The 26,546-nt window shown below is 41.2% G+C and overlaps 1 protein-coding gene across 1 annotated transcript in view; it reads left to right on the forward strand.

Moving 5' to 3' along the window:
* Positions 1-26,546, forward strand: part of LOC127001188 (serine-rich adhesin for platelets-like) — a 199,854-nt gene that overhangs the window by 50,432 nt on the left and 122,876 nt on the right. Inside the window, exon 2 of the mRNA XM_050865403.1 lies at positions 3,284-3,354. Within this exon, the coding sequence (XP_050721360.1) occupies positions 3,327-3,354 (28 nt within the window). The 5' untranslated portion in view covers positions 3,284-3,326. The remainder of the gene's footprint in view (positions 1-3,283; positions 3,355-26,546) is intronic.

Raw genomic sequence — 26,546 nt, forward strand, 5'->3', positions numbered from 1 at the left:
GCAGGATTCTTTCACGGCGCCCCGCTCACGCTGACTCCTGAGAAATGTCCTTTTTAGCCCGCGGCACATCCCTTCGAGTTTTATGACGTGTCTTTGAATATTTCTCTCGGAGGCACGACGTTCAACCCTCGCGAAATTGCAGCTGCACGATATAAGCTGTGGAGTGGCTGGGACCGAGTGGGAGGGGGCAAGAGGGGGGCTTAAGGGCGGGTCCGGGTGTCTGTGTGGGGGTGGGGGGGGAGGGAGAGGGGGAGCTGGAAGGAAGAGTAGGGGGCAACGGGTGGAGATGGGAGGGCTGGTAGGGACTTGTGTGGGATGGGAAGAGGAGGGAAGGGGCTTGGGTTCAGGGAGGGATTGGTAGGGGACGTGAGGATGGGGTGGAGAGGGGAAAAAAAAAGATGTATGGGGACTGGTAGAGATGGATGGGGTGGACAGAGACGTGTGTGTGTGTGTGTGTGTGTGTGAGTGGGGAAAGGATGGCAACAAGAGGGATGTGGCTGGGGAAGAAGAAGGGGGTGATAGGGACGTATGTATGGGAGGGGTATGTGTGGAAAGAATAGGGAAGGGTCTGGGGGAAATGGTGGGAGGAAAGGGATGTGTGTGTGGGATGGGAGAGCTGGAAAAAAGAGGGAAGGGGCTGAGGGGAGATAGAGGGATGGGTGGAGATGTGTGTGTTTGTGTGTGTGTGTGTGTGTGTGTGTGTGTGAGAGAGAGAGAGAGAGAGAGAGAGAGAGAGAGAGAGAGAGAGAGAGAGAGAGAGAGAGAGAGAGAGAGAGAGAGAGAGAGAGAGAGAGAGAGAGAGAGAGAGAGAGAGAGAGAGAGAGAGAGAGAGAGAGAGAGAGAGAGAGAGAGGTAGAGAGAGGGTGAGAGAGAGAGAGAGAGAGAGAGAGAGAATGGTTAACTGTTGGGGTGATGGGTGAGAAGTAAATGGTAAGGAAAGTACAAAGGAAAAGCAAACAGTAACAGCCCTTTTGGTCCTAACTAGGCTGTTTGTTGTTGCTGCCATCTACTCTAATCTACGAGTCAGAGACACAGGACAGCAAAGGCGAAGGCTCCTCCCCTACCACCAGTCCCTCCAGCCGAGGCTGGCACGAAAAGGAAGAATACCATGTAGTATAGAAACACTACAATGGAATTTTACATGGACAGAAGGAAGATCATACACGACAACTAAGCTAACACTACTTTCTGTTAGACCGGAACAAAATAGCGGATGTTCGGGTTAGCTTCTAAATATTTGACTAGTCGGTTTTTGAACGTGCAAATAGTTCCGCTTTCGACGACGTTTTGAGGCGGACCATTCCATACATTGATGACCGCGGTTGAAGAAGAAGTGTTTTGATTCATTTGAGTTGAAAAGCTTCCTCGTTATTTTCTATCGTTTCTTGTTACACTTGATTGGGAGACTGTAAGGTAATCATGAACATTAACGTTGTCGAATCCCTTGAAAATTTTAAACACCTCGATAAGGTCACCTCTTAGCCTGCGCTGTGATAAGCTGAATAAGTTCAGTTCTTTAAGTCTGTCTTCGTACGGTTTGTTTGGCAGTCTAGGGATCATTCTAGTAGCTCCACGCCGCACCCTCTCGAGTTTATCTATATCTTTTCTGTAACAGGGAGACCAAAACTGAATGCAATACTCAAGATGTGGGCGAACTAACGAATTGTAGTGTCAATATCACTTTTTTCTGATTTATGTTCAAATGTACGACCAATAAATCCGTTCAGTTTTTACTATTTCTGTGCAATGTTGACTCGGTTTAACATCGTTCGAAATTATTACTCCAAGATCTTTTTCTTTGCTGGCTTCAGAAAGTCGCACTCCGTTAATTTGATAATGAATACGATCGTTGTTGATTCCGATATGCATAACCTTGCACTTTTCAATATTGAAATTCATTTGCCATGTTCGTGCCCAACTACTTAAACGTTTAGCTTGGAAGTGTTCTTTATCCATTGTCGTAGTGACTCTGCTGGCTATTTTTGTGTCGTCGGCAAATTTCGATATTTTACACGATAGCCCCTCGTCAGTGTCAAATACGTACACTAAGAACAGAACAGGTCCCAACACCGACCCCTGTGGAACACCGCTTTTGACATCTCGCCAGTCAGATGATATACCATTCATAACAACTCTCTGTTTACGGTCGGTAAGCCAGTCTTTGACCCATTTATGAATATTACCAGTTATTTATTAATTTTTTTTTTTACAACAAAGGAGGCAGCTCAAGGGCACAAAAAAAAAAAAGCCCGCTAATCGCTGCTCCCATAAAAGAATCAGAAGAGGTGGCCAAAAGTAAGGTCAAATTCGGGAGGAGAGGTGTCCTGAAACCCTCCTCTTGAAAGAGTTCAAGTCGTAGGCAGGAGGAAATACAGATGAAGGAAGATTGTTCCAGAGTTTACCAGCGTGAGGGATGAAAGAGTGAAGATGCTGGTTAACTCTTGCATAAGGGGTTTGGACAGTATAGGGATGAGCATGAGTAGAAAGTCGTGTGCAGTGGGGCCGCGGAGGGGGGGGAGGCATGCAGTTAGCAAGCTCAGAAGAGCAGTCAGCGTGGAAATATCGATAGAAGATAGAAAGAGAGGCAACATCGCGGCGGAATTTAAGAGGTAGAAGACTATCAGTAGGAGGAGGAGAGCTGATGAGACGACCGTTATACCGTGAGCTTGCAATTTACTAAGGAGGCGGTTGTGAGGGACTTTGTCAAATGCTTTCTGAAAGTCCAAATATATAATGTCTACTGATTGACTTTCATCGTATGCATTAAAGCTGTACTTGAAGAAATCGAGGAGGTTAGTCAAACAGGAACGCTTGTTTCGAAAACTATGTTGCGAATCCTTAATTAGTCTGTTATCTTCAAAATATATTATCATTTTTCCGCGAATGATCGTCTCCAAAATTCTGCAGACGATTGACGTTAGACTGATCGGTCGATAATAATTTTACCTGGTTGTGACTTGTCGCCTTTTTTAAAGATAGGAGTTACGTTTGAGTTGATTGTTCCACCACTTAGGCTTTCAGTTGGCTTTTGGTCGATTTTTACGGAATGGTACGGATAAATTCACGGCTCAACTTAAAGTTTCTGTGAATGTTTCCCAAACTTTATTTATATCTGAGGCTGCAGAAATTTCGCTCCGGTCTGCATTCGCTAGTAAATTTCTTAGGAGGAGGAAGAAGAAGAGGAGGGGAAGTGTGATAATATACGTAACCTATTTTTTATAGCAAGTGTGAAGTTAGAGAACGAATCTGGATCTCTAATTATTTTCTGTATCTCTATCTCCAGGTGACGAGAGACGCGAAACAGGTCGAGACAAGAGGAAGCAAGGATGAAGACGAGCTCCTTTCCCATGGCAGGTGAGTGGCCTACAAATGTTCATGATCATAAAAAAAAATCTTTTTTTACATTTCTGCCTATGGCGCCGGTAGGTTTTCTTGGTTTGGCTTGATGGTCACCCCCAGCCCGTTGTGGCACTGGCAAGGGTTTATAGTAGCGCCGGCTTGCTTGGCTCATGCTGGCCCTGGAACTCATCATTGAGCTTCCCTTTAGAGAGAATATAAAGTTTGGGTTGATAGGTGGTCTTCAGGACAGCATGTGGGTAGTCTTAGGCCACTCGGCTGTGACTGAAAAATCCCAGCTGTAGTGGCTGGCAGAGCTCGAACCCTCGTCCTCTTGGACGCGGCGCCGACACCGGCACGCTAACATCTCAGCCACCGCCTCTTACCTAACACTACGTACTCCCATCACCACTTACACTCACCACCACATCCACCCACCACAGCTTAAGCCCCACCCCCAGTTACATTCACCATCCCCTACCATCACCTACATCTACACCCACTACTGTACCAACCCATTTCACTCATCCAATACACACGTTACACAACCTAACCCACGTCACCCACCTAACCCAACCACTTCCTAACCCACCCACCTAACCCAACCACCCTCTAACCCACCCACCTAACCCAACCACTCCCTAACCCTCCCAACTAATCCATCCAACCCACGTCACAGAGGCATGTCGAACCTGAGCCACCCAAACACTTCAGTCTCCCCCTTGATAAGTTTTCTCTACCTCGGCAAACGAATTTCTGTGGAGTAGAGGGAGGGAGGGAGAGGGACGGGGGAAGAGAGAGAAAAGGGGGAAGAGGGAGGAAAGGGAAGAGAGAGAGAGATGGGACTACGAGAAAGAGAAAGGGGAGGGGAAGAATATACAGAAAGAAGGAAGAGGAAAGAGAAGAATGAGAACAAAGAAAAATAAGCAGGGGAAGAAAGAAAGATGGAGAGAAAAGTACAATCAATATACATAGGAAACTAGATTAGATTAAGGGAGAGAAGAAAAGAAGAAAGGAAGAAGAGAATGAAAGAAGAAATGTCAAAAAGAGAAAAGTAGAAAAAAGGAGTATGAAAGGAGAAACTAAGAGCAGGAAGAAATAGAGGAAGGAAGAAGAGGAAGAATGGAAAAAAAAGGGAAAAAAAGGGAGAGGAAAAATGGAGAAATAAATAGGAAGAGAGAAAGGCGGTTAAAAGGAATATGAAACAGAAAAAAATAAGAAAAGGAAAGATTTAAGGAAAGAATAAAAAGAGGAAGAATGGAAAAAAGAAAAAAAAAGAGGAAAAAGTGAAGAAATAAATAGGAAGAAAGAAGGACGGTTAAAATAAATTGGAAACAGGAAGATAAAAAGGGAAGGAAGGATTTAAGGAAAGTAGAAAAAGAGGATGGGTGAAAAAAAAGGAATAAAAAAGAAAAAAAAAATAGATGCTGGGATTTTTAGGTCACTGAGTTCTTTTTGCCTTTCGTAAGAGTCTAATATTTCTGCTTCATTCGTGTTTTTTTTCTTTGTTTATTCGTTATTCCTTCCTTCCTTCCTTCGTTCATGTTTTCCTTTTTCCCTTCTCTCTCTTCCTTTTTCTCTTCCTTCTTCCTTTCTTGTTTCATCTTTCTACGTTTTTCATTTCATATTTTCTTGTTATTTATTCGCTTCTCCTTCTTTCCTTCATTCGTTCATGCTTTCCATTCTTTTTTCTTTCTCTTCCTTCTTCTCTTCCTTCTTCTTTGTTTCATCTTTCTACGTTCCTCATTTCATATTTTCTCGTTATTTATTTGTTATTCCTTCTTTCCTTCATTCATGCTTTCCTTTCTTTCTTCCTTCTTTTCCTCCTTCCTCGCATCCTCATTTCCATCATCACATTTTCTTATCTCCCACTTCCAGTCATCTTTTTTCCTCCTCCCTCTTTCTTTGTCTCCTATGTCTCGTCTTCTATTGCATTTTCTTCACCTCCATTTCTTCCTTTTTCTTGGTTTTTTTACTCTTTCTTTTTCCTTACTCTTCATTTCATCTCTTTCAACCTCATCTTCCCCTTTCTCCTCCTCCTGCACCTTCTCCCGTCCCTCCCTCCTCATTTACTCTTTCTCTCTCTCTACCTTCCTTTCCTATCCTTCCTCCATCGTTTTATCTCGTTTTATCTCATTCTCCTTTATCTATGTCTTTCCCCTCCATCCTTCTTTCCTTCAGACTATTATTCCCTCTTTTCCCCGCTCTTCCTTTCTTTCCCATTTTCCCTTTCTCTCCCTTTCCCCTTTCTCTCCCTCCGTTTCACCTACTTATCTTACTTTCTTCGTTTTCTTTGTTCTCCATTGATGCCTTATCTTCCTCTACCCTTCTCTCCACACCCTTTCATTTCCTCTTTCCTTTCTCCCCTTTTTCCTTTCCTCCCCTCTTTCCTTTCCTCCCCTCTTTTCTTTTCTCCCTTCCTTTCCACTCCCTCTCTTCTATCTCTTCATCTTCCTTTCTTCGTTTTCTCTCTTTCTCCTTCTCTCTATGCCTCCTATCCCTCTTTCTTCCCTTTTTCTCTCTTTTTCTATAATCTTTTCTTCCTCTCACTCTTTTCCTTCAATCCACTCGTCTTCCTTTTCTCGTTTTCTTTAATTCTACTTCTATGCTTTATTTTCTTCTGCCCTTCTTATCACACTCTTTCATCCCCCTTTTCCTTCTTTCCCATTCTTTCCATTCTTTTCTTCCTCTCTCCCTATTTTCTTTATATCCGTCCATCTTCCTTTTCTTGTTTTCTTTAATTTTACTTCTATGCTTTATTTTTTTCTGCCCTTCTTACCACACTTCCATCTTTCCTATTCTCTCCATTCTCTTCTTCCTCTCTCTCCCTCTCTTCTTCCTATCCACTCATTTTCCGTCATTAGTCCTCTTTTTTTTTCTCCTCTCCATCTCTATCACACTTTTACCCTTCTCTCCTACACTCCTTTATTCCCTTTTCCTTCCCCTCTACCTTCGTCTATTTGTCCCTGTCTCTCCCTTATTCTCTCCCTCCACACCTATCCACTTATCTTTCTCTCTCCTTTCTTTCTCCTCTTTATCCCTTACCTACTTACACCCTTCATTGCCATCCTCTTTCATTCCCTCTTTTCTCCTCTTCCCCTTCCCTTCCTCCTTTCCTTTATATCATCTTTTGTTTTCTCCCTCCTTTTTAATTCCTTTTCTCCCTCATTCCTTTTATTTCCCCTCTCTCTTGTTTTCTCTCTCCCCTTTTCGTTTCTTTCTCTCTCCGTTTATTTCCTCCATTCTCTTGTTTTCCTCCCTCCCTCGTTTTCTTCCTCCTTACCTCCACCCCCCCCCCCCCCCCAGCACTCTTGGTATTGCCAGATTCTGTGTCCAAGACGAGTACGAGACGAGTCTGCCTAATGTGTTTGTGTGGACTCTCTCTCTCTCTCTCTCTCTCTCTCTCTCTCTCTCTCTCTCTCTCTCTCTCTCTCTCTCTCTCTCTCTCTCTCTCTCTCTCTCTCTCTCTCTCTCTCTCTCTCTCTCTCTCTCTCTCTCTCTCTCTCTCTCTCTCTCTCTCTCTCTCTCTCTCTCTCTCTCTCTCTCTCTCTCTCTCATCATCATCTCTCTCTCTCTCTCTCTCTCTCTCTCTCTCTCTCTCTCGTTTTTGTTGTAGTTCTTGTTGTTCTTTATCTTGTTTTTCACGTATTTCTCATGATATATTTTTTTCTATGTATCTCTTCGTCTGTCTGTCTCTGGGTGTTCATGCCTTTGTTACGTTTGTTTATGCATGCCTTCATTTCTGCTGTTTTGATTGTTTGCCTTTTATTTTGATTGGGTTTTCACATTTTTTCCTCTTTCTACGTCTTCTACTTGTATCTCTCTTACTTAAGCCATCTCTTCCTCTCATTTTCTTGATTTCTTCTTCCTAACTTTTTGCAGCTCATCTATTTGTCTTTTTTCGTAATCTGTCTTTCCCTTTTTTATCTGCTTTCCATTTTGTTTCAATCACAAATTTTCCTTTCACTGCTTGCGTTCGTTCTTTTTTTCGTAAACCATCACTCGTAGGACACTTCCACTTCATCAAGACTCCGTGGTGCAGTGATTAGCATCCCTGAATACGAATCTGATGGCCACTCCTTTCTTTTGTCTGTTGTGGGAGCGGCAAGTAGCGGGATTTTTTTTACTACACTTTTAATTACCCTTGAGCCGTCTCCTTCGTTATATATAAAAAAAAGGGATCGCGTTCCGGCCTGGGTAGTCGGCACGCAGCCCACCAGTTGTTCATCCTTTTTTCGGGTTGGTAGATAACTGGGTACCTGGGGAGACCTGGGGAAGGTAAACTGTGGTAACCCGGATTAACGTCACGCTGGCCCTGTGTCGGGTTAAGGGTTCCCTCCCACCACAGACTAAAAGGCAAACGAATTTCTGTGGAGTAGCGAAAGGGATGGAGAGGAGAGAGAGGGAGGGAAGTGGACGGGGGAGAGGGAGGGAGAGAGAGCGGGGGACTACCAAAATGAAAAAGAGGAGGGGAGGAAAATAAGAAAGAAGGAAAGAAGAGGAAAGAGAAAAAAGAGAAAGGACCAAACTGACGGAGATGAGCACCGCCGCCACGCGCAGCTGTAGCGTATGCTCCCAACTTTGCCTTTACCGTTTATACAAGCCAAGAAAAGCCAGTCATTGGTCTTTGAATTTCTCTGTTCCTTATCTTTCATTATCATCATCATCGTCATCCTCTTTAGTCCACTGCAGGGTAAAGGTCTTTCCCAACATTTCCACCTCATTCTCTGTGGTGGCAGTGTCCTCCATCCTGCTTTTTTTACAGCAAAGGAGACAGTTCAAGGGCCTAAAAAAAGAAAACTAATGAAAAAAAAAGCCCGCTACTTACTGCCCCTAAACGACAAACGCTCTAATATAATTTCCTCACCTGGTCCAATGTCTCTTAAAGTTTGTGTGCTGATAGTCTTGTTTTTCCTAGTGGTCTGCCCGTATTTTCTCTTCCAATTCCTGGGTTGCTGTTCTGTTATTTTAGTTGTCCATCGGTGAGCAGCTCGACGCATGATATTATCTGCCCAAGTCCTTCTCTTGCTCTTCATCGTAACTGGAATACCGTCACCTTTGTTTGTTCCCGAAGATATGATGCTCGCTTAATGTATCTTCATGCAATCACAAAGAAAAAAAAAACAGGAAAATCTAATAAAGGTGGAAAGCAAATGAAATAAATGATAATGGTAATGGCACGCCGTTGAAATCATGATACATATTCTTTTTATTTCAAGCATTTTTTTTTACAAGTTTATTTTTTACCTCCGCGCAATCTGAGTACAGTTATTTTTTTTTATCTCTCCGCACATTTCTGATTATAGCCCATTTTTATCTCCGGACAATTCTGAGTAAGAGTTCATTTTTATCTCCGTGGTCTAGTGGTCATCATTTTTATCTCCGTGGTCTAGTGGTCATCATTTTTATCTCCGTGGTCTAGTGGTCATCATTTTTATCTCCGTGGTCTAGTGGTCATCATTTTTATCTCCGTGGTCTAGTGGTCATCATTTTTATCTCCGTGGTCTAGTGGTCATCATTTTTATCTCCGTGGTCTAGTGGTCATCATTTTTATCTCCGTGGTCAGCGTGCCTGGCTTCTACTCCGCGGGCCCAGGTTCGAATCGCGGACCGGGCAGTCGGTGTGCAGCTCACTCAGGTGTTCATCCTTCCTCTCGGACTGGTCAATAAATGGATACCTGGGGACACCTGGGGAAGGTAAACTGTGGTAACCCGGATGTCACACTGGCCCGGCGTGACTTGTTCTTCCCCACCACAGGCTCAAAGGGCTAACGGACCGGAGATGAGCACCGCCCCCACGCGCAGCTATAGCGTATGCACCCACCTTTACCTTTACCTTTTACAATTTTCCAAAGACTTATTCTTCCATATGATAGTACAAACTGGACTGGTGCGTACAAACTGGCGAACATCCCTTACGATACACTGCACGAATCCCTCCCTCGCTCCCTCCCCACCTCCCTTCCCATTTCTCCGGCGCACCTGAGGCCGGTAATTGGAGGGCAGGGAAAGTTAACGCGGGCCATCGGGAACGCCTAACTTCGTGGAGGCTGATTTAGCGGGCGACGAGGAGTGATGCGATTTCCGGGCGAGATGGTTCCCTAAAGTGGCTTACCGGCGCGGTCTGCTGGGAAAGAGGTTGGCGGTGTGAGGAGTTTAGGGTCCTTTGTAGAGATGAATTTGTTGTCATTTTTTTTCTTTCTTTCGCAGCGTGGTGCTGAATTGTTCAGTATGGTTTTGTTTTTGTTTTTTTCGAAGCGCGTTGGTAAATGATTGAGTTTGACTGACGGTTTTAGGGTTCGAATTAAGGGAGCGACAATTGAGAGTCTTGGGCCTTTCGAAGTGATGAATCTGGCTAATGTCAAGTGTTGTTTATATTTCTTTGTTCTGAAGCGTTAGAAAATATTAAAAAAAAAGTTAAGGTCATTTGCATTTTACGAGGATGACAGTGTGAAGAGTTCGGGGCAATTTGAAGGGATGAATCTGGCTAATGTTGAATATAGTTCTTTCTTTCTGTCACGAGTTAGGTAGGCACGAATTGCGTAGGAAAAAATAATTGAAACTTTGAAGATCATTTGTATTTGAAGAAGTTGACAGTTAGAGAGTTTATTTGAAGTGATGAATCTGACTAATGTTGAGTTTAGTTATTTTTTTTCCTTCTGAAGCGAGATGGAAAGTAATTAAAAGATCGAAAGTTGAAGGTTATTTGCATTTGAAAGGGTTGAGAGTTCGCGAGTTCAGGGTCGTTCTTGGTGATGAAGTGTTGGAAATTAATTAAAAGATTGACAATTTAAAGTCATTTGCATTTGAACGGGTAATAGTTTGCAGAGGTCAGGGTCATTCGAAATTTGATTAATGTTATGTTAGTTTCTTTTAATTGTTTCGTTAGTCGGGAAAAAGATTAAGGTTTGAAGGTTTAAAGTAATTTGTAGCTTAAGCGGCTGACGTTATATAAAATGCAGGGCTGTTTGAGGCGAAAAATTTTGATAATGTTGGGCTTAGTTTTTTTGCTTCGAAGCGCTTTGGAAAAATTTATTAAAGTTTGAAGGTAAAGATCGATCGCATTTGAAAAAGTTGACAATTCGAAAGTAGAGTCATTTTTAATGATGAATTTGGTCAGTATCATTTAGTTCGTTTTTTTTCTTTCAAAGCGCGTTGATAAGTAATAAAAAAAATAAAACGGAAAGCTTAAGGTCATTTGCATTTGAAGAGGACTTAAGAGTTTAATATATAAGTTCAGGGTCATTCGAAGTGATATATTTGGTTCATATTGAGCTCACTTTTTCATTTTTTTTTCAGTTTTGTGAGTTGTATAAAGGAGTTTAGAGTTTGAAGGTGGAAGTTCATTTGCATTTGAAGGTGTTGACAGTCTAGAGTTCAATGTCATTCGAAGTGATATACTTGGTTTATCGAGTTCACTTCTTCACAGTTTTCTTTTTTCATTTCTTTCTTGAGTTGCATAAAGGAGTTGAGAGTTTGAAGGTGATAGTTCATTTGCATTTGAAGGTGTTGACAGTCAAGAGTTTAGGGTCATTCGAAGTGATGAATTTGGTTTGTTGCGCTAATTTCTTCACATTATTTCTTTCTTTTGTGAGTTGCATAAAGGAGTTGAGAGTCTGAAGGTGGAAGTTCATTTGCATTTGAAAGTGTTGACAATAGAGAATTTAGGGTCATTCGAAGTGATGAATTCAGTTAATGTCGAATTTATTATTTTTTTTTTTCGTGGCGCGTCGAAAAGTTATTAAAAGATCGAAAGTCAAGGTCATTTGCATACATTTCGAAGGAGTTAAGAATTCGAGAGTTCAGGATCACTCAAAGGTATATATTTCGATAGTGATAAGTTAGTTATTTTTTTAATTGTCTCGTTAGTTGGAAAATGAATAGAACGTTTGAAGGTTTTAGGTCATTTGCATTTTAAGTGGTTGCCAGTGTTTCGAGTGCAGGGCCATTAAAAGGGATGAATTCGGTTAATGATTAGTTTAGTTTATTTTTCTTTATTCTGAAGTGAGATAGAAAGTAATTTAGTTTGTGTGTGTGTGTGTGTGTGTGTGTGTGTGTGTGTGTGTGTGTGTGTGTGTGTGTGTGAAGTGTTAAGGTCATCGGCATTAAAAGAGGATTTAAAAGTGTAATAGTTCTGGGTCATTTGAAGCGAGAAACTTGGTGAATATTGAGTTGCCTTTTATTTATTTATTTTATTTATTTATTATTATTATTATTATTTTTTTTGGTGAGTTGGAAAACAAGAGTTGAAAGTTTGAAGGCTTATACTCTCTTGCATTTGAAGGGGTTGACAGTTGTAAGAGAGGTTTTGAGTCATACGCAAGGGTTGGTTTACTCATTCATTCATTGAGAGCTGCCTGTAGCGCCGGTAGGCTCTCTTGATGGGCCTCTTGGACGATCCGAGCCCGTTAGTGGTGCAGGTGAATTTAAAGTGTCTGCAGTATTGTGTTGAATTTAAAGTGTCTGCAGTGATGTGTCGAATTTAAAGTGTCTGCAGTAATGTGTCGAATTTCAAGTGTCTGCAGTAATGTATGGAATTCAAAGTGTCTGCAGTAATGTGTCGAATTTAAAGTGTCTGCAGTAATGTGTCGAATTTAAAGTGTCTGCAGTAATGTGTCGAATTTAAAGTGTCTGCAGTAATGTGTCGAATTTAAAGTGTCTGCAGTAATGTATGGAATTTAAAGTGTCTGCAGTAATGTATGGAATTTAAAGTGTCTGCAGTAATGTATGGAATTTAAAGTGTCTGCAGTAATGTGTCGAATTTAAAGTGTCTGCAGTAATGTGTCGAATTTAAAGTGTCTGCAGTAATGTGTCGAATTTAAAGAGTCTGCAGTAATGTGTCGAATTTAAAGTGTCTGCAGTAATGTGTCGAATTTAAAGAGTCTGCAGTAATGTGTCGAATTTAGAGTGTCTGCCGTGATGTGTAACTCTTGCTTGTTTCATGCTGCCTCCCAGTGCTACACTTGACCGAAGCCGCTGAAGTAAGGGTTGATTGAAGCTCCGGACAACATGTGGGTAATCTGCCACTCGGGGATAGTTGAGGATTGTCCCCGTATTAAGATGGGACTATAGACCAGTTTTACAGTCCAGTACCGCAAGTTCGTCAGTGCCCAAACCAATTCAAATACTACGAAGATTCCCTGTATTGTGTTTGGGATTGATATAAGACGACGAAATTTTCACCAAACCACACAGAAAATTTTCTTCGTATCTTGTATTGAGAAGAAAAAAAACGGATCACTGAGGAAAAGGTAGTATGGTTTGAATTGAACTGAAGAAGGAAAACATGAAAGTAAGAGGGAAAAAAGAGAGAGAGAGAGAGAGAGTGAGAGAGAGAGAGAGAGAGAGGTCACCTTGTCCGCACGCTGCCCACCCGACCACCGACGCGTCCTCTGCACTCCCTCTCTCTATCTCTCACATTTATCTTAACATCATTTTCATTCCCTTTCCAGACTCTTGCCCATTCCTCTTTCCTTCCCACTTCCCATTCCACCCTTACGCAAGCTCTTTTCCTCCCCTTTTCAGCATCCCTTTCCGGCTCCCCGATCTCTGCCGCGGAAGACAAATACAGTTCCTCACGTTACTCTATATCATAACAAGCGATGCCTCACCATAGTCTACAGCCCCATCTCTCTCTCTCTCTCTCTCTCTCTCTCTCTCTCTCTCTCTCTCTCTCTCTCTCTCTCTCTCTCTCTCTCTCTCTCTCTCTCTCTCTCTCTCTCTCTCTCTCTCTCTCTCTCTCTCTCTCTCTCTCTCTCTCTCTCTCTCTCTCTCTCTCTCTCTCTCTCTCTCTCTCTCTCTCTCTCTCTCTCTCTCTCTCTCTCTCTCTCTCTCTCTCTCTCTCTCTCTCTCTCTCTCTCTCTCTCTCTCTCTCTCTCTCTCTCTCTCTCTCTCTCTCTCTCTCTCTCTCTCTCTCTCTCTCTCTCTCAGTAATGATCAATGGGCCGTTTAGGGGATCTTTATGTGCCCTCCAGCCTCGTGTTGATGTCTGTGTTTTCCTCGGCCATTTGATAAACGGAGCCGCCGCCAGGAATCTTAAGGAGTTCCTCGTAGATTTCCCCCAAGACGTCTGAGCCAAGAGTTTTTTTCAATTTATTTTTGCGCGTGTGTAAAGGAGCGGATCTTTGTTTTATGTATTTTTCTTCCCAACGCTTCCAGCAGCAATTTTGCCGTAACTGTTAAATGAAAGAACTGAGATTTATTAGACGGCTGACCCACAATTTTTTTTTTTTAATCTTTTATTGCGTGCGTGAAGAAGGGGGGCGATTTGTTTTACGTTGTTTTCTTTGTCTTGAAGCTTCCCCAAAATGTTATCCACATTAGTTTTGCCTTTACTGTTAAAACGAAGGAAATATAGAGAGAAACTGAGGTATAAGACGTATTTTTCTTTCTCTTAATTATAGCTTCCTAAATCGCAATCGAGAGGAGTTTTGGCATTACCGTTAAAATGAAAGATCTGTATAAAAGAACACTGAGACTTATAAGACGTTTTACCTAAGACTTTTTATTTGCTTATTTTCCGTGTATGAAGTAGAGTGGAGCTTTGTTCTGTTATTTTTCTGCGAGGAGGCTTACACGTTTTTATTTCGTTCATATTTTTGCTGTTAATATTTTTTTTTTCTATACGTGTGGATTTTTTTTTCTTTTTTTGTGTGTTTCTTTGTTGATTTTTTTCGTTCCATGTTTGTGTATTTCTCTCTCTCTGTCTGTGTCGGTGATTGTTGTTTCTCTGTTTGCGTCTGCCTGTCTGTTTGTTTGTGTGTGTATGTGTGAGTGTGTCATCAATAGTTTTTTGGCATTACTGTTAAAATGAAAAATATATATATAAAAACACATATTTATTAGACGTCTGGCCCACAAGTTTGTTTTTTTATCAGTTTTGCGTGTGCGAAGGAGAATGGATATTTCTTTTATTAGTTTTCTCTCTCTTTATCGTTCTCCAAATGCCATCATCAGCATTTTTGCCGTACCTGTTAAAACGAAAGAAATATATATGAGAAGAAAAACAGTGGGGAGATTTATGAGACTGGAACTTCATATATCTTTTAAAATGTCAAAAGAAGATTGCAGAAACTACAGAGAAAAAAATACGTGGATGAAAAGAGAAAAATAAGGATATAAATTAGTAAGAAAATAAATAAAACGGGTTAGAGAAACTTGTTTATAAGGAAAGGAAGAAAACAGAGAAAGACTCAATTGGAGGAAAACCAGAAAAAAACGATAGAAGTTTAATTGTAATCAGAAGGACGTTAAAGAAATCACTGTGAAACCTGCTTGATGTTAAGTAAAAGCAAGGATGTGGAGTCGGATATAAAAAAAAATTCAACTCCTACTTCGACTCCAGGAAATCTTTAACCCCTTGACCGGGTATTTCCTACAAGAAATCACCAAGCTACAGGAATGGAACAAAAAGTGGCTGCTACAATTCAATGAGGAAAAATGTAAAGTCATGCAGCTTGGGAGGGGAAATCCAGCATACCAGTACCACATGGGAAACACTCCACTATCCACCACAGAGGCAGAGAAAGACCTGGGACTATATGTGACCAGGCTACCAGGGAAGGAGAAACTCGTACCAATCGCAGCGGACGGGTTAAAGGTTATGACTCCAACTCCGACTCCGACCCCACCCCCTTCCCCTTCCCCTCTTCTGCAGTACAGTGGTAGGCAAATCAAACCCAGCCATACTACACAAGACGCCTCACCCATCCACACACCATCACGGGGTGGGAGAAATTTTTACCGACTCCGATTCTGACTTCGACAGCGACTCCACTCCCCTGAGCAAAAGGAAGGTAAAGATGGGTAGAAAAGAACGTAGATTAAAATAGACAACTATCCCCTATTCTTTGACAACACCCAGCTATCACCTTCCTCAACACTAAACATCCTCGGTCTATCCTTAACTCAAAATCTCAACTGGAAACTTCATATCTCATCTCTTACCAAATCAGCTTCCTCGAGGCTGGGCGTTCTGTACCGTCTCCGCCAGTTCTTCTCCCCTGCACAGTTGCTGTCCATATACAGGGGCCTTGTCCGCCCTCGTATGGAGTATGCATCTCATGTGTGGGGGGGCTCCACTCACACAGCTCTTCTGGACAGAGTGGAGGCTAAGGCTCTTCGTCTCATCAGCTCTCCTCCTCATACTGATAGTCTTCTACCTCTTAAATTCCGCCGCAATGTTGCCTCTCTTTCTATCTTCTATCGATATTTCCACGCTGACTGCTCTTCTGAACTTGCTAACTGCATGCCTCCCCCCCTCCCGCGGCCCCGCTGCACTCGACTTTCTACTCATGCTCATCCCTATACTGTCCAAACCCCTTATGCAAGAGTTAACCAGCATCTTCACTCTTTCATCCCTCACGCTGATAAACTCTGGAACAATCTTCCTTCATCTGTATTTCCTCCTGCCTACGACTTGAACTCTTTCAAGAGGAGGGTATCAGGACACCTCTCCTCCCGAAATTAACCTCTGATTTTGGACACTCCTTTAACCTCTGTTCGGGAGCAGTGAGTAGCGGGCCTTTTTTTCTTTTTTTTTCTTTGCGCCCTTGAGCTGTCTCCTTAGCTGTAAAAAAGAAAAAAAAAAAAAAAGAAAAGACAAGAGAAGGATTACAGAAACGAAAAAAATGAGCGCATGGAATAAAAATGTCGAGTAGACTAACAACTGATTTAGAAGGAAAGACGGTCAGAATATAAAATCGAAGTAGACTACAAAGAAAGAAGAAAAAAAGTAAGTGAAGATCTAAGAACATAAACAGAACTAGAACGTCAATAAAGTACAAAAATAGGAAAAAACAAACAAATAAATGAACGAAAAACTTGAAATAGAAGAAAAAAAACTAGTAACCAGAGTTTAAACAATAGAAAACGATTTGGATGGAATACAATACAAAAATAAAGGAGAAAAAAACTGGAAATCAAAGAACACAAACAACAACAAAAAAATGGATTACAGAAAAGAAAAAAGGGGTTGAAAATAAAGAAACGTGAAAAATAAAATTCAAACGGAAATAGAATAATATAAAAAGAAAAAAAATGACCTGAAAACCATAGAAAAAAATGAATGGAAACAAAATAAAAAGGACCTAAAAATTAACGAAGAAAACACGAATGCCAAAAAAAGAGAAAAAGCAGAAACTGGAAAAATAAAAAAAATACAGGAAAATACATTGAAAAAAAAATTAGAGTGCAAAAAGTAGAGCAAAATAAGTAAAATAAAAGTAAAAAGAAACCGGAAATAAAGAAAAAAACAAAAAGGAAAAAAGAAAGTAAAAAAAAAAGTACAGCAAAATACGTAAAAAAAAAATCAGTACTAAAAATGAAGTAAAGTAAGTAAAGTAAAAGTAAAAAAAAAACGGAAATAAAGAAAAAAACAACAACAAAAAGGAAGAGAAAGAAAGTAAAAAAATAAAAACGAAAAACCAACTTGAAATCAAAGAACAGGCCGGTAAATGGACGAGGTGGTGGCGGCGGCGGCGGGGACGATGATGGTGGCGGCGAAGGAAGACTAGAGAGAGAGGGCCGGAAGGTATATGGGCGTAGTTTGGAAGTTTGTAGTTTCTGCCACTCTACTGAATGTCCTCGATTTGTCTACGGAAATGGCAAAAGCCCCGAAAGAGGATGTCCAATATTGATTCACCTGAGAGACGAGGTTACGGCCGGAGAGACTTTGAAAGGACCGCTGGAAAAGAAGAAAGGAAGAAAGAACAGTTTGGCTTGTGTTAAAATATAGAAATGAAAGACAAATGAAGGTTAAATTATAGAGGGAGGTTTTCATATGATCTTAGGATGCGGAAATTATAGAGAGAGGCTTCCATATGATCTTAGGATGCGGAAATCATAGAGAGAGGCTTTCATATGATCTTAGGATGCGGAAATTATAGAGAGAGGCTTTCATATGATCTTAGGATGCGGAAATCATAGAGAGAGGCTTTCATATGATCTTAGGATGCGGAAATCATAGAGAGAGGCTTTCATATGATCTTAGGATGCGGAAATTATAGAGAAGAAAGGAAGAAAGAACAGTTTGGGTTGTGTTAAAATATAGAAATGAAAGATAAATGAAGGTTAAATTATAGAGAGAGGTTTTCATATGATCTTAGGATGCGGAAATCATAGAGAAGAAAAGAAGAAAGAACAGTTTAGCCTGTGTTAAAATATAGAAATGAAAGATAAATGAAGGTTAAATTAGAGAGAGGTTTTCATATGATCTTAGGATGCGGAAATCATAGAGAAGAAAGGAAGAAAGAACAGTTTGGGTTGTGTCAAAATAGAGAAATGAAAAGTAAATGAAGGTTAAATTATAGAGAGAGGTTTTCATATGATCTTAGGATGCGGAAATTATAGAGAAGAAAGGAAGAAAGAACAGTTTGGGTTGTGTCAAAATAGAGAAATGAAAGATAAATTAAGGTTAAATTATAGAGAGAGGCTTTCATATGATCTCAGGAAGCGGAGAGAAGAAAATGAACATGTTAGGTTGTGTAAAAACCTATAAAAATGGAAGTTATATGAGGGGAGGAGGTTTTGAATGGACCAATGGAAAAGAAGAAAGAAAAGAAAGAATAGTTTGTGTTGTGTAAAATTAAAAGAAAAGTAAAACTGAAAGATAAATCAAAGTTGAAACAGGAGGGAGAGGCTTTTAAAGGACCCCAGAAAACGAAGAAAGAAAAAAAAGAACAGATTGATATATGTGAAAAGGAAAAAAAAGAAATGAAAGAGAAATGAAAGTTGGCTTAGAAGGAAAGGCTTTTAAAGAGCCCCAGATAACGAAGAAAGGAAAAAAAGAAAACGGTTAGGGTTGTGTTGAAATATAGAAATGAAAGGAATGGAAGTTAAATCAGACGAAGGTGCTTTGAAACGATCCCAGAAGAGCAGGTTTGTGAAAATTTATAAAAATGAACCTTGTATCAGAGGAAGGGGCTCTGAAAGGACCACAGGAGAAAGAAGGAAGAAAGAAGATCAATTTGGCTTGTGTAAAATTAGGAAAAAATTGAAATAAAAGATATATCAGAGTTGAAACAGAATGAGAGTTTTTTTTAAAGGACTCCAGAAAACGAAGAAAGGAAGATAGAACAGTTTGGGTTGTGTAAAAATATAGAAATGAAAGGAATGGAAGTTCATCAGAGGAAGGTGTTTTGAAACGATCCCAGAAGAACATGTTTGTGAAAAAATGATTAAAATGAAAGTTGTGTCAGAGGAAGAGGCTTTGAAAGGTTCCCAGAAATAGAAAAAATAAAAACATTTTGAGTTGTAAAAATTGTAGAAATGAAAGGTAAATGAAAGATGTGCTCGTATTAAAAGGAGAGGCATTTAAAGAACCTGAGAAAACGAAGAAAGGGAAATGAATAAAGAAAGAACAGTTTGGATTGCGTGAAAATAAAAGAAAGATTGAAATGGAAGATAAGTGAAAGTTCAATTAGGAGAGGTTTTCATATGATCTCACAACGTAGAAAGTAAGAGAAAAAAAAACCATGTTGGTTTGTGAAATATTAGGCTGAAACTAAGGAGAAGGGAAGGCTTTCAAAGAACTCCAGGCCGATGAAAGAAAGAAAAAATCAGATTGTGAAATAAGATAGAAATGAATGGTAATAAATAAGGAGATGATTTCAAAGGGTCCCAGATTAAAGAGACGATGGAATACATTAGGTCGTGTAAAGAAAAAGAAATGAAAACAGTATCAGAAGAAAAGTCTTTTAAATGATCCTAGGCCGAAGAAGAAAGAAGTAACAGTTTGGGATGTAAAAGAAACATAAATTTGAAAGCTGCATCAGGATTCCAAAATAAAGAAGAAACAAAGAACAGACTAGGCTGTGTAAAAATAAGACCGAAAGGAAATATAATAAGAGGAAGATGCCTTGAAAGAATCCCAGAAGAACAAGAAAGAAAGAACAGGTTAGTGAAAAAAAAGATAAAAATGAAAGAAAAAAATGCTGTGAAAGGATCCCAGAAGAAAATAAGTTTATGAAAAATGATAGATGAAAAAAAATGAAAGTCGTATTAGAGAAAAAGAGGTTTTGAAAAGTTTCCAGTTGAAGGAGAATGCAAGAACAAATTGGGTGGTTTAATGAAATAGGCAAAAATTAAAGCTGTATCAAAAGGAGAGACTCTCAAAAGATATCAGGCTGAGGAAGAAAGAAAGAACAGGTTGAAATACGTAAGAATGATAAATTGGAAAGTTTTATCAAGGTCTCAAGTTGAAGGAAAAAGTGCAGATTGGGTCGTGTAAAAAAGAAACAATTGATACTCATATAAATATCTTACTTCGTTCTCCACCTCTTCTTCCACTCCTTCGAAGATACTGCTCTTCCCAGTTTTCTCCCTCCTTTCTCCTCACTAATACAATGATGTTTCTGTTCCCTTTTTTGTATTTTCTCTTCCATCTAAAAATATCTTCCTCGTTCTCCACCTCCTCCTCCGTCGTTTCCTCAAAGATACTGTTTTTCCCTGTTTTCCTCCCTCCTTTCTCATCACCTAATGCAATGATGTTTCTTTTTTCCTTTTCCGTATTTTTTCTTCCTTCTAAAAACATCATCTTCGTTCTCCTCTTCCTCTTCCTTTACTCCTTCAAAGATACTGTTTTCCTCTGTTTTTCTCTCCCTTCTTTCCTCCTCCCAATCCAGTGATGGTCTTGTTCCCTTATCTGTATTTTCTCTTCTATATATAAACTTCTTCCTCCTTCTCCACCTCCTCTTCCTTCACTCCTTCAAAGATACTGTTTTTCTCCCTTTTTCTCCCTCCTTTCTCACCCAATGCAATGATGTTTCTGTTTCCTTTTCTGTATTTTCTCTCCTGTCTAAAAACATCATCTTCGCTCTCCACTTTCTCTTCATCCAGTCCCTCCGTCAGTCTCCTCCAAGATACTGTTTTCTCCCTGTTTTTCTCTTTTCTCCTCTCCTAATCCAATGATGTTTTTGTTCTCTACTCTGTATGTTCTCTTCTGTCAAAAAACATCTTCGTTTTCCTCTTCCTCTTCCTCCACTCTTTCAAATATACTGTTTTTCCCTGTTTTTCTCCCTCCTTTCTCCACACCTAATGCAATGACGTTCTTGTTCTCTACTCTGTATTTTCTCTTCTATCTAAAAGCATCTTCCTCGTTCTCCACCACCTCTTCCGCCACTCCCTCGAAGATACTGTTTTTCTCCCTTTTTCGCCCTCCTTTCTCCACACCTAATGCAATGATGTTTCTGTTATCTCTTCCGGATTTTCCCTTCTTTCTAAAAACACCTTCGTTCTCCTCTTCCTCCTCCTCTTCCGTCAGTCCTTCAAAGATGCTGTTTTCCCCCGTCTTTCTCCACCCTTCCTCTCAGCCTCGCACGCGTCTCATGTCTCCAGTTTAATATCGCTGGAAACTTCACAGAACGCACTGCTTTATATCATTGTGGACTGACCTTTTTCACCCCCGTCTTGTCTTCTTGTTTTCTTCTTATTTCTCCCTTAGTAGACTTCTTCCGTTTTGTCTTTCCTTCCTCTCTTTCCTTCTTTTATTCCTTCTTTATTAGACCTCTCTCACCATTGTCTGTTCTTTCTTCTCTCTCCTTCTCCTTTTCCTCCTTTATTTGACCTATTTCACCCTTTGTCTTGTCTTCCTTTCCTCTTTTTTCTTCCTTTATTCCTTTCTCAACAGGCCTCTCTCATCCTCTTTCTTGTCTTCCTTTCCTTTTTGTTTCTATTATTCCTCCGTCAGTAGATCTCTTTCAACCTTTTCTTGTCTTACTTTCCCTCTCTATCCTTCCTTATATTCCTCCCTTTCTCTCCTGCCTTCCTTCCTTCCCTTTTTCCCCGCCGTCAGTAGATCTCTTTCAACCTTTTCTTGTCTTACTTTCCCTCTCTTTCCTTCCTTTTATTCCTCCTTTTCTCTCCTGCCTTCCTTTCTTCTCTTCTTCCCTTCGTCTATTCCTCCCTCATTAGACCCCTTTCACCCTTGTCTTCCTTTCCTTTCTTTTCTTCGCTTTTTCATACCACAATAAATCTCTTTCATCCTTGTCTTCCTCTCCTTTTTATCCTTCTCTTTTACCTCCGTCAGCAGAACTCTTAAGCCTTTTGTCTCTTCTTTTCCCATCTTTCTTTAGCTTATTTTTCCCTCCTTTCCCTCTCTTTCCTTCGCCTATTTCTCCCTCTCTGTCTTGTCTTTCTTTCAGTTCTTTCTCCTTCGTTTTTTCCTCCGTCAGCAGAACTCTTTCGCCTTTTGTCTCTCCTTCTTTTCCTATCTTTCTTTCGCTTATTTTCCCTCTTCTTCTTTCCCTTTCTTTCCTTTTCTTATTCGTTCCTCAGTAGACATCTTTCCTCCTTGTCGTGTCTTCCTTTCCTTTCTTTCTCTTTTTTCTTTCACCCCCAACAGACTTCTTTCACTCTCTTCCTTGGCTTTTCCTCTCTGTCCTATTTTCATTCCTTCCTCAGTAAGTTTTTCACCCTCTGTTTTGTCTTTCTTTCCTCTCTTTTCTTCGCTTATTTCTCTCTTTCCCCTTTGCCTTCCTTTCTTCCCTTCGCTTCGCTTGTCCCTCCCTCAGCATCCCGCACTTAAAGACTCACCTTCCATACATAGAGATTTAAAGAAGAGTACCAAACTAGAGAGGGAGAAGGCGTGACCCTCTATTGTTTTTCCTCATTTATACTGATCCAGAAAGGGACGGCGGGTGTCTTGTCCCACTCCGTCCCTGCCAGAGAGAGGAGAACCCTGCTAAATGGCTTTACAACACTCCTGATGCTTTACGACGCCCTCCACACCTAAAAACAGGCCTCCGCAGCGCTATGTCTTCAGGAACGACCGCCATCCATCCAACACTTTCTTAGGACTCGTTTGACCCAAGTAAAAGCCTTTGGAGACCCGCGAACCGAGTGTGGAGTGTCGGTGCCGCTGGTGCCCTCAAGTGTCGCCAAAGACAAGCCCTCACCTCTAAGAGAAATGACCCCCGTTGCCCTATATCTTAAGGAATGACCGCCATGTATCCAGCACTTTCTTCAAAACTCGTGTTGACTCGTGTAAAAGCCTTTGTAGACCCTCGAACCAAAGACAAACCCTCCGCCCCTAAAATAAAGCCCCTCCCCCCCCCCCCCCGTGGCTCTATATCTTAAGGAACGTCTGCCATGTATCCAACACTTTCTTCAGGACTCGTGTTGACTCAAGTAAAAACTTTTGTTGACCCTCGAACTGACTGTGTGTGTGTGTGTGTGTGTGTGTGTGTGTGTGTGTGTGTGTGTGTGTGTGTGTGTGTGTGTTGGGGGGGTGGGATAGTGGTGCTGCTGCCCTTTAGTGTCCCCAAAGTCAAGCTCTCTACACCCAAAAGAAAGGCCTCCTGGGTCGCTACTTCTTAACCCCATCCATCCAACACTTTCTTCAGGACTCGTGTTGACCCAAGTAAAAGCCCTCGGAGACCCGCGAGCCAAGTGAGGCGTTGGTTGTGCTTGTGCCTCTCGTGTCCCCAAAACCAAGCCCTCTACATCTGAAAGAAGGCCTCTCTCGGTGCTATATCATAAGGAACGACCGCCATCCATCCAGCACTTTCTTCAGGACTCGTGTGAGGCGATGCTGTTGCCCTTTGTTTTTCAGGCGCTGCCTACATCGCCGAGGCAGCGCCGGTAGGCTTTCTTGAGGGGTCTCTTTAAGACGACCCCTGCCCGTTAGTGGTGCAGGCGAACTCTATTTATAGTGGCTGCTATGATGTATGACTTGCTTGGCCCATGCTGTCCCCCGGTGCTCCACTTGAACGAAGTAGCTGAAGTTAGGGTTGATTGAAGATCTGGGCAGCATGTGGGTGATCTTCCGCCATTCGGCGATGGTTGAAAATTGTCAGCGTGAATCGGTGGGACTCAAGCCTAGGTCTCCGGGCTCACCACGCCCACACGCTGACCACTCGGCCACAGCCTCCCACGGCCAGTGTAACATCCGGGTTACCAAAGTTTGCCTTCCCCCGGTATCCCCAAGTTTATCGACCAGGACAAAAGAAAGGGTGGACAGTCCTGGCTGGACTGTTAGCCGGCTGCCTGGGTCGAGATTCGAACCTGGACCCGGGGAATCGTGGTAAGGGCCGCTAATCACTTTAACAAGGAGCAAGAGAGTAGTCCCTCTGTCGTCTACCGAACATGACGTTGTCCATAACTTTCTGGAGAGACTTTAGGTTCTGAGTGTTTTTTCAAGCTAGTAGCTCGAGTCTGTAATCGGAGGAAACAATATCAAGGGCTGAGTAAGTTCCGTCATCTCTCATCATTGTGGTTCAGGGTGTTGTCTGGACTTGTCATGATGGGATAGACAAACACCGAATAAATTGAAATCCGTACGTTCTTTGGGAAGAAACGGAATACGAACATGTATCCTCTAGCGTGATACAAGACGGGCGTGAACTGTTCTGAGAGGCCCTGGGAGGCAGCGAAGACAAGCTGCTGACACTACGGGCTTAACATTGACTATATCCAAACAAGCATTACCCAAAATCACCATCATCAGTCATGCCTCGAAAACGTTACCAAGACATTTTTTTTTACTTTATTCGAGTTTTTCTACGATTTTAAAGACCCTGATGGGAGTTTAAGCATCCGAGGAAAGATTTATTACAGGATTTACTTATTGTTGGTTACCTGAACTCTGCCTGTCATGGCCCCCCAGCGGCGATGTAATCTTTTTTTTTTTTTCGTGTTGATAGATTTCGTTTTGGGGATGTTAGGTTCTGGAAGGGATTTTGAACTTCCTGCCAGACATTTTTTTCTTCTACACTTTTCATCTTTTACTTAGTTTTCGTTTTCTTCTTTTTCTTTTTCCTTTCTTTTTGTTCTTTTCTCTTATTTTCTTTTTTCTTTCTTACTTTTCTTCTTCTCTTTCTTCTTTTTCTTTTTCATCTTTTTCTTTTCCTTTCTTTAATTTTCTTCTTTTACTTTGTTTTTTTCATCTTTTTCTTTTCCTTTCTTTATTTTCTTTTTTTCTTTTCTTTCTTTTTCTTTCTTTTTTTTTCTTTTCTTTTTCTTTCTCTTCCTTCTCTTTATTAATTTTCTTTTTCTCCCTCTTCCTTTTCTTCTTCTTTCTCTTCTTTCTCTTCTTCTTCTTCATTTATCTGTTTAATATTATTTCCTCTTCTTCAAATTCTCTTTTTTTCCTCTCGTTTCGTCTCTGCCTCTTGCCTCTTCTTTTCTTCTTTAATATTTATCGCCTACACATTAATATCCCTCTTCTTCTTTCCCCTCTTCCTCCTCCTCCAGTTTCTTTTCCCCTTTATCTATCATTCGTTTCCCTCTTCTTTCTCCCCCTCCTTCTCGATCTCTTCTTTCTCCTTTTCCTATTCTTTCCTATTTTTTCCATCTCATCTTTCTCTACTTCTTCCTTCTTTTCTTCCTCTTCCCTTTTTTTGTTTCCCTCTTCTTTCTTCTCTCCCCTTTTAGTACTTCTCTTCTTTCTCGTTTTCTTTTTCCTCCTCTTCTTTTCCACCTCATACTCTTCTTCTTCCTCTTCCTCCTCTTTCAAATACTCTTCCGCACTTTTTATCGCTTCCCTCCACTTCCTCTTTCTCCCCTTCCTTGCCTTACTCTTCCTTCCTCTCCTTTTCATCCTCCTCTTTTCTATTTCATATTCGTCTTTCTCTTCTTCCTCCTCCTCGTCTTCCTCCAGCTCCTCCACTTTCTCTTATGATCGTTTCCTTCTTCTTCTTTCTCCCCCTTCTAGTCCTTCTCCGCCTCCTCTTTCTCCTCCTTTTCCTCCTTTTCTTTTCAATCTCATATTCGTCCTCTGCGCACCTCACTCTGTATTTGTCAGCGAAATTGTATTCATATTTCTATTTCTTTTTTTCCTTCCTATCTTGGCTGTCTTCCTCCTCCTCCTCCTCCTCCTCCTCTTCTTCCTCCTTCACCTTCTCCTTCTCCTCCTCTTCTCCCTCTCGGCCGTATGGTAAGGGGACAGTTCACCTTTATAACTTTTTCTCTGCTCCCTCCTCCCCGCTCCACGTATGACCCCTCCTTCTGTCACTCTTCTTCCTCCTCCTCCTCTTCCTCTTCTTCCTCTCGGTGGTATGGGAAGGGGGACAGTTTACCTCCTCGCTTTTTTTCTTCTCTTTCCTCCTCCCCTTTCTTCCTATGCCTCTTCCTCCTCCTCCTCCTCCTCCTCCTCCTCCTTCTCCTCCTCCTCTTCCTCCTCCTCCTCCTCCTCCTCCTCCTCCTCCTCCTCCGCGATAACTGTGACAAATGTTCTCTTCCGTGGCTGTTTAGGAAGTCGTCCAGCTGTTCTCTTCTCTGTCTGTCTGTTTGTCTATTATCGCTCTGTTTGTCTGTTCTGTTGTCTTTGCTGTTGTTCTTGTTTTTCTTTCTCTCTTTGTTGCTGTTTTTGTCTGACGTGTTTTGTTTGTTTGTTTGTTTGTTCCTGTTTGTTGTATTGATTGTTGGCTGTTTCTTGTTTTTTTTTTATTTCTGTTGTTGTTTTTTGTTATTCTCTGTTGTTCTCCGTTGGTTGTTCTTTTTTGTCAGGAGGAGGAGGAGGAGGAGGAGGAGGAGGAGGAGGAAGAGGAGGAGGAGGTATAGAAGGAAGGAACGAAAAAATTAAATAAGAAAGGAAGGACGAAAGGAAGGAAGGAAGGAAGGAAGAAAAAAAACAGAAAGAAAGAAAAAACAATTAGATAGAAAGAAAGAAAGAGAGAAGGAAACAAGGAAAGAGATGGATGGATAGATGGATAGATGAAGGGGAATAAGGAAGGAAGGGAAAAAGAAAAAAAAGATTGAAAGAAAGAAAGAATGAAGGGCAGAAAACAGGGAAGGAACGATCGATGGATGGATGGATAGATGGATGGAAAGAAGAAGGGAAGGAACGAGGGAAGGAAGGAAGAAGGTATGGAACGATGGGAGGAAGGAAGGAAAGGAGGGAGCAAGGAAGGATGAAAGGAAGGAAGGAAGGAAGAAGGGATTGAATGAAGGAACGAACGAAAGTAAGAAAGAAAGAAAGAAAGAAAGAAAGAAAGAAAAAGAAAGAGAGAAGGGCAGGAGAAGCTTATATAGTCTGTGATATATTTTATTGCTAATGTTATTTTTCTTCAAAGTGTGATGCTGACTCTTATGTGGATATTAAGAGGAGTAGGAGGAGGAGGAGGAGGAGGAGGAGGAGGAGGAGAGGGAGGGGGAGGAGGAAGAGAAGAAGGGAAAGATGAAGGATGAGAAGAAAGATGAAGAGAAGAGGAGAAAGACGAAAGAAGAAGAAGAAGAAGAGAAAGAAGAAGAAGAAGAGGAAGAAAAAGAAGAGGT

The sequence above is a fragment of the Eriocheir sinensis genome, chromosome 20 (assembly GCF_024679095.1).
Source record: "Eriocheir sinensis breed Jianghai 21 chromosome 20, ASM2467909v1, whole genome shotgun sequence".
NCBI lineage: Eukaryota > Metazoa > Arthropoda > Malacostraca > Decapoda > Varunidae > Eriocheir > Eriocheir sinensis.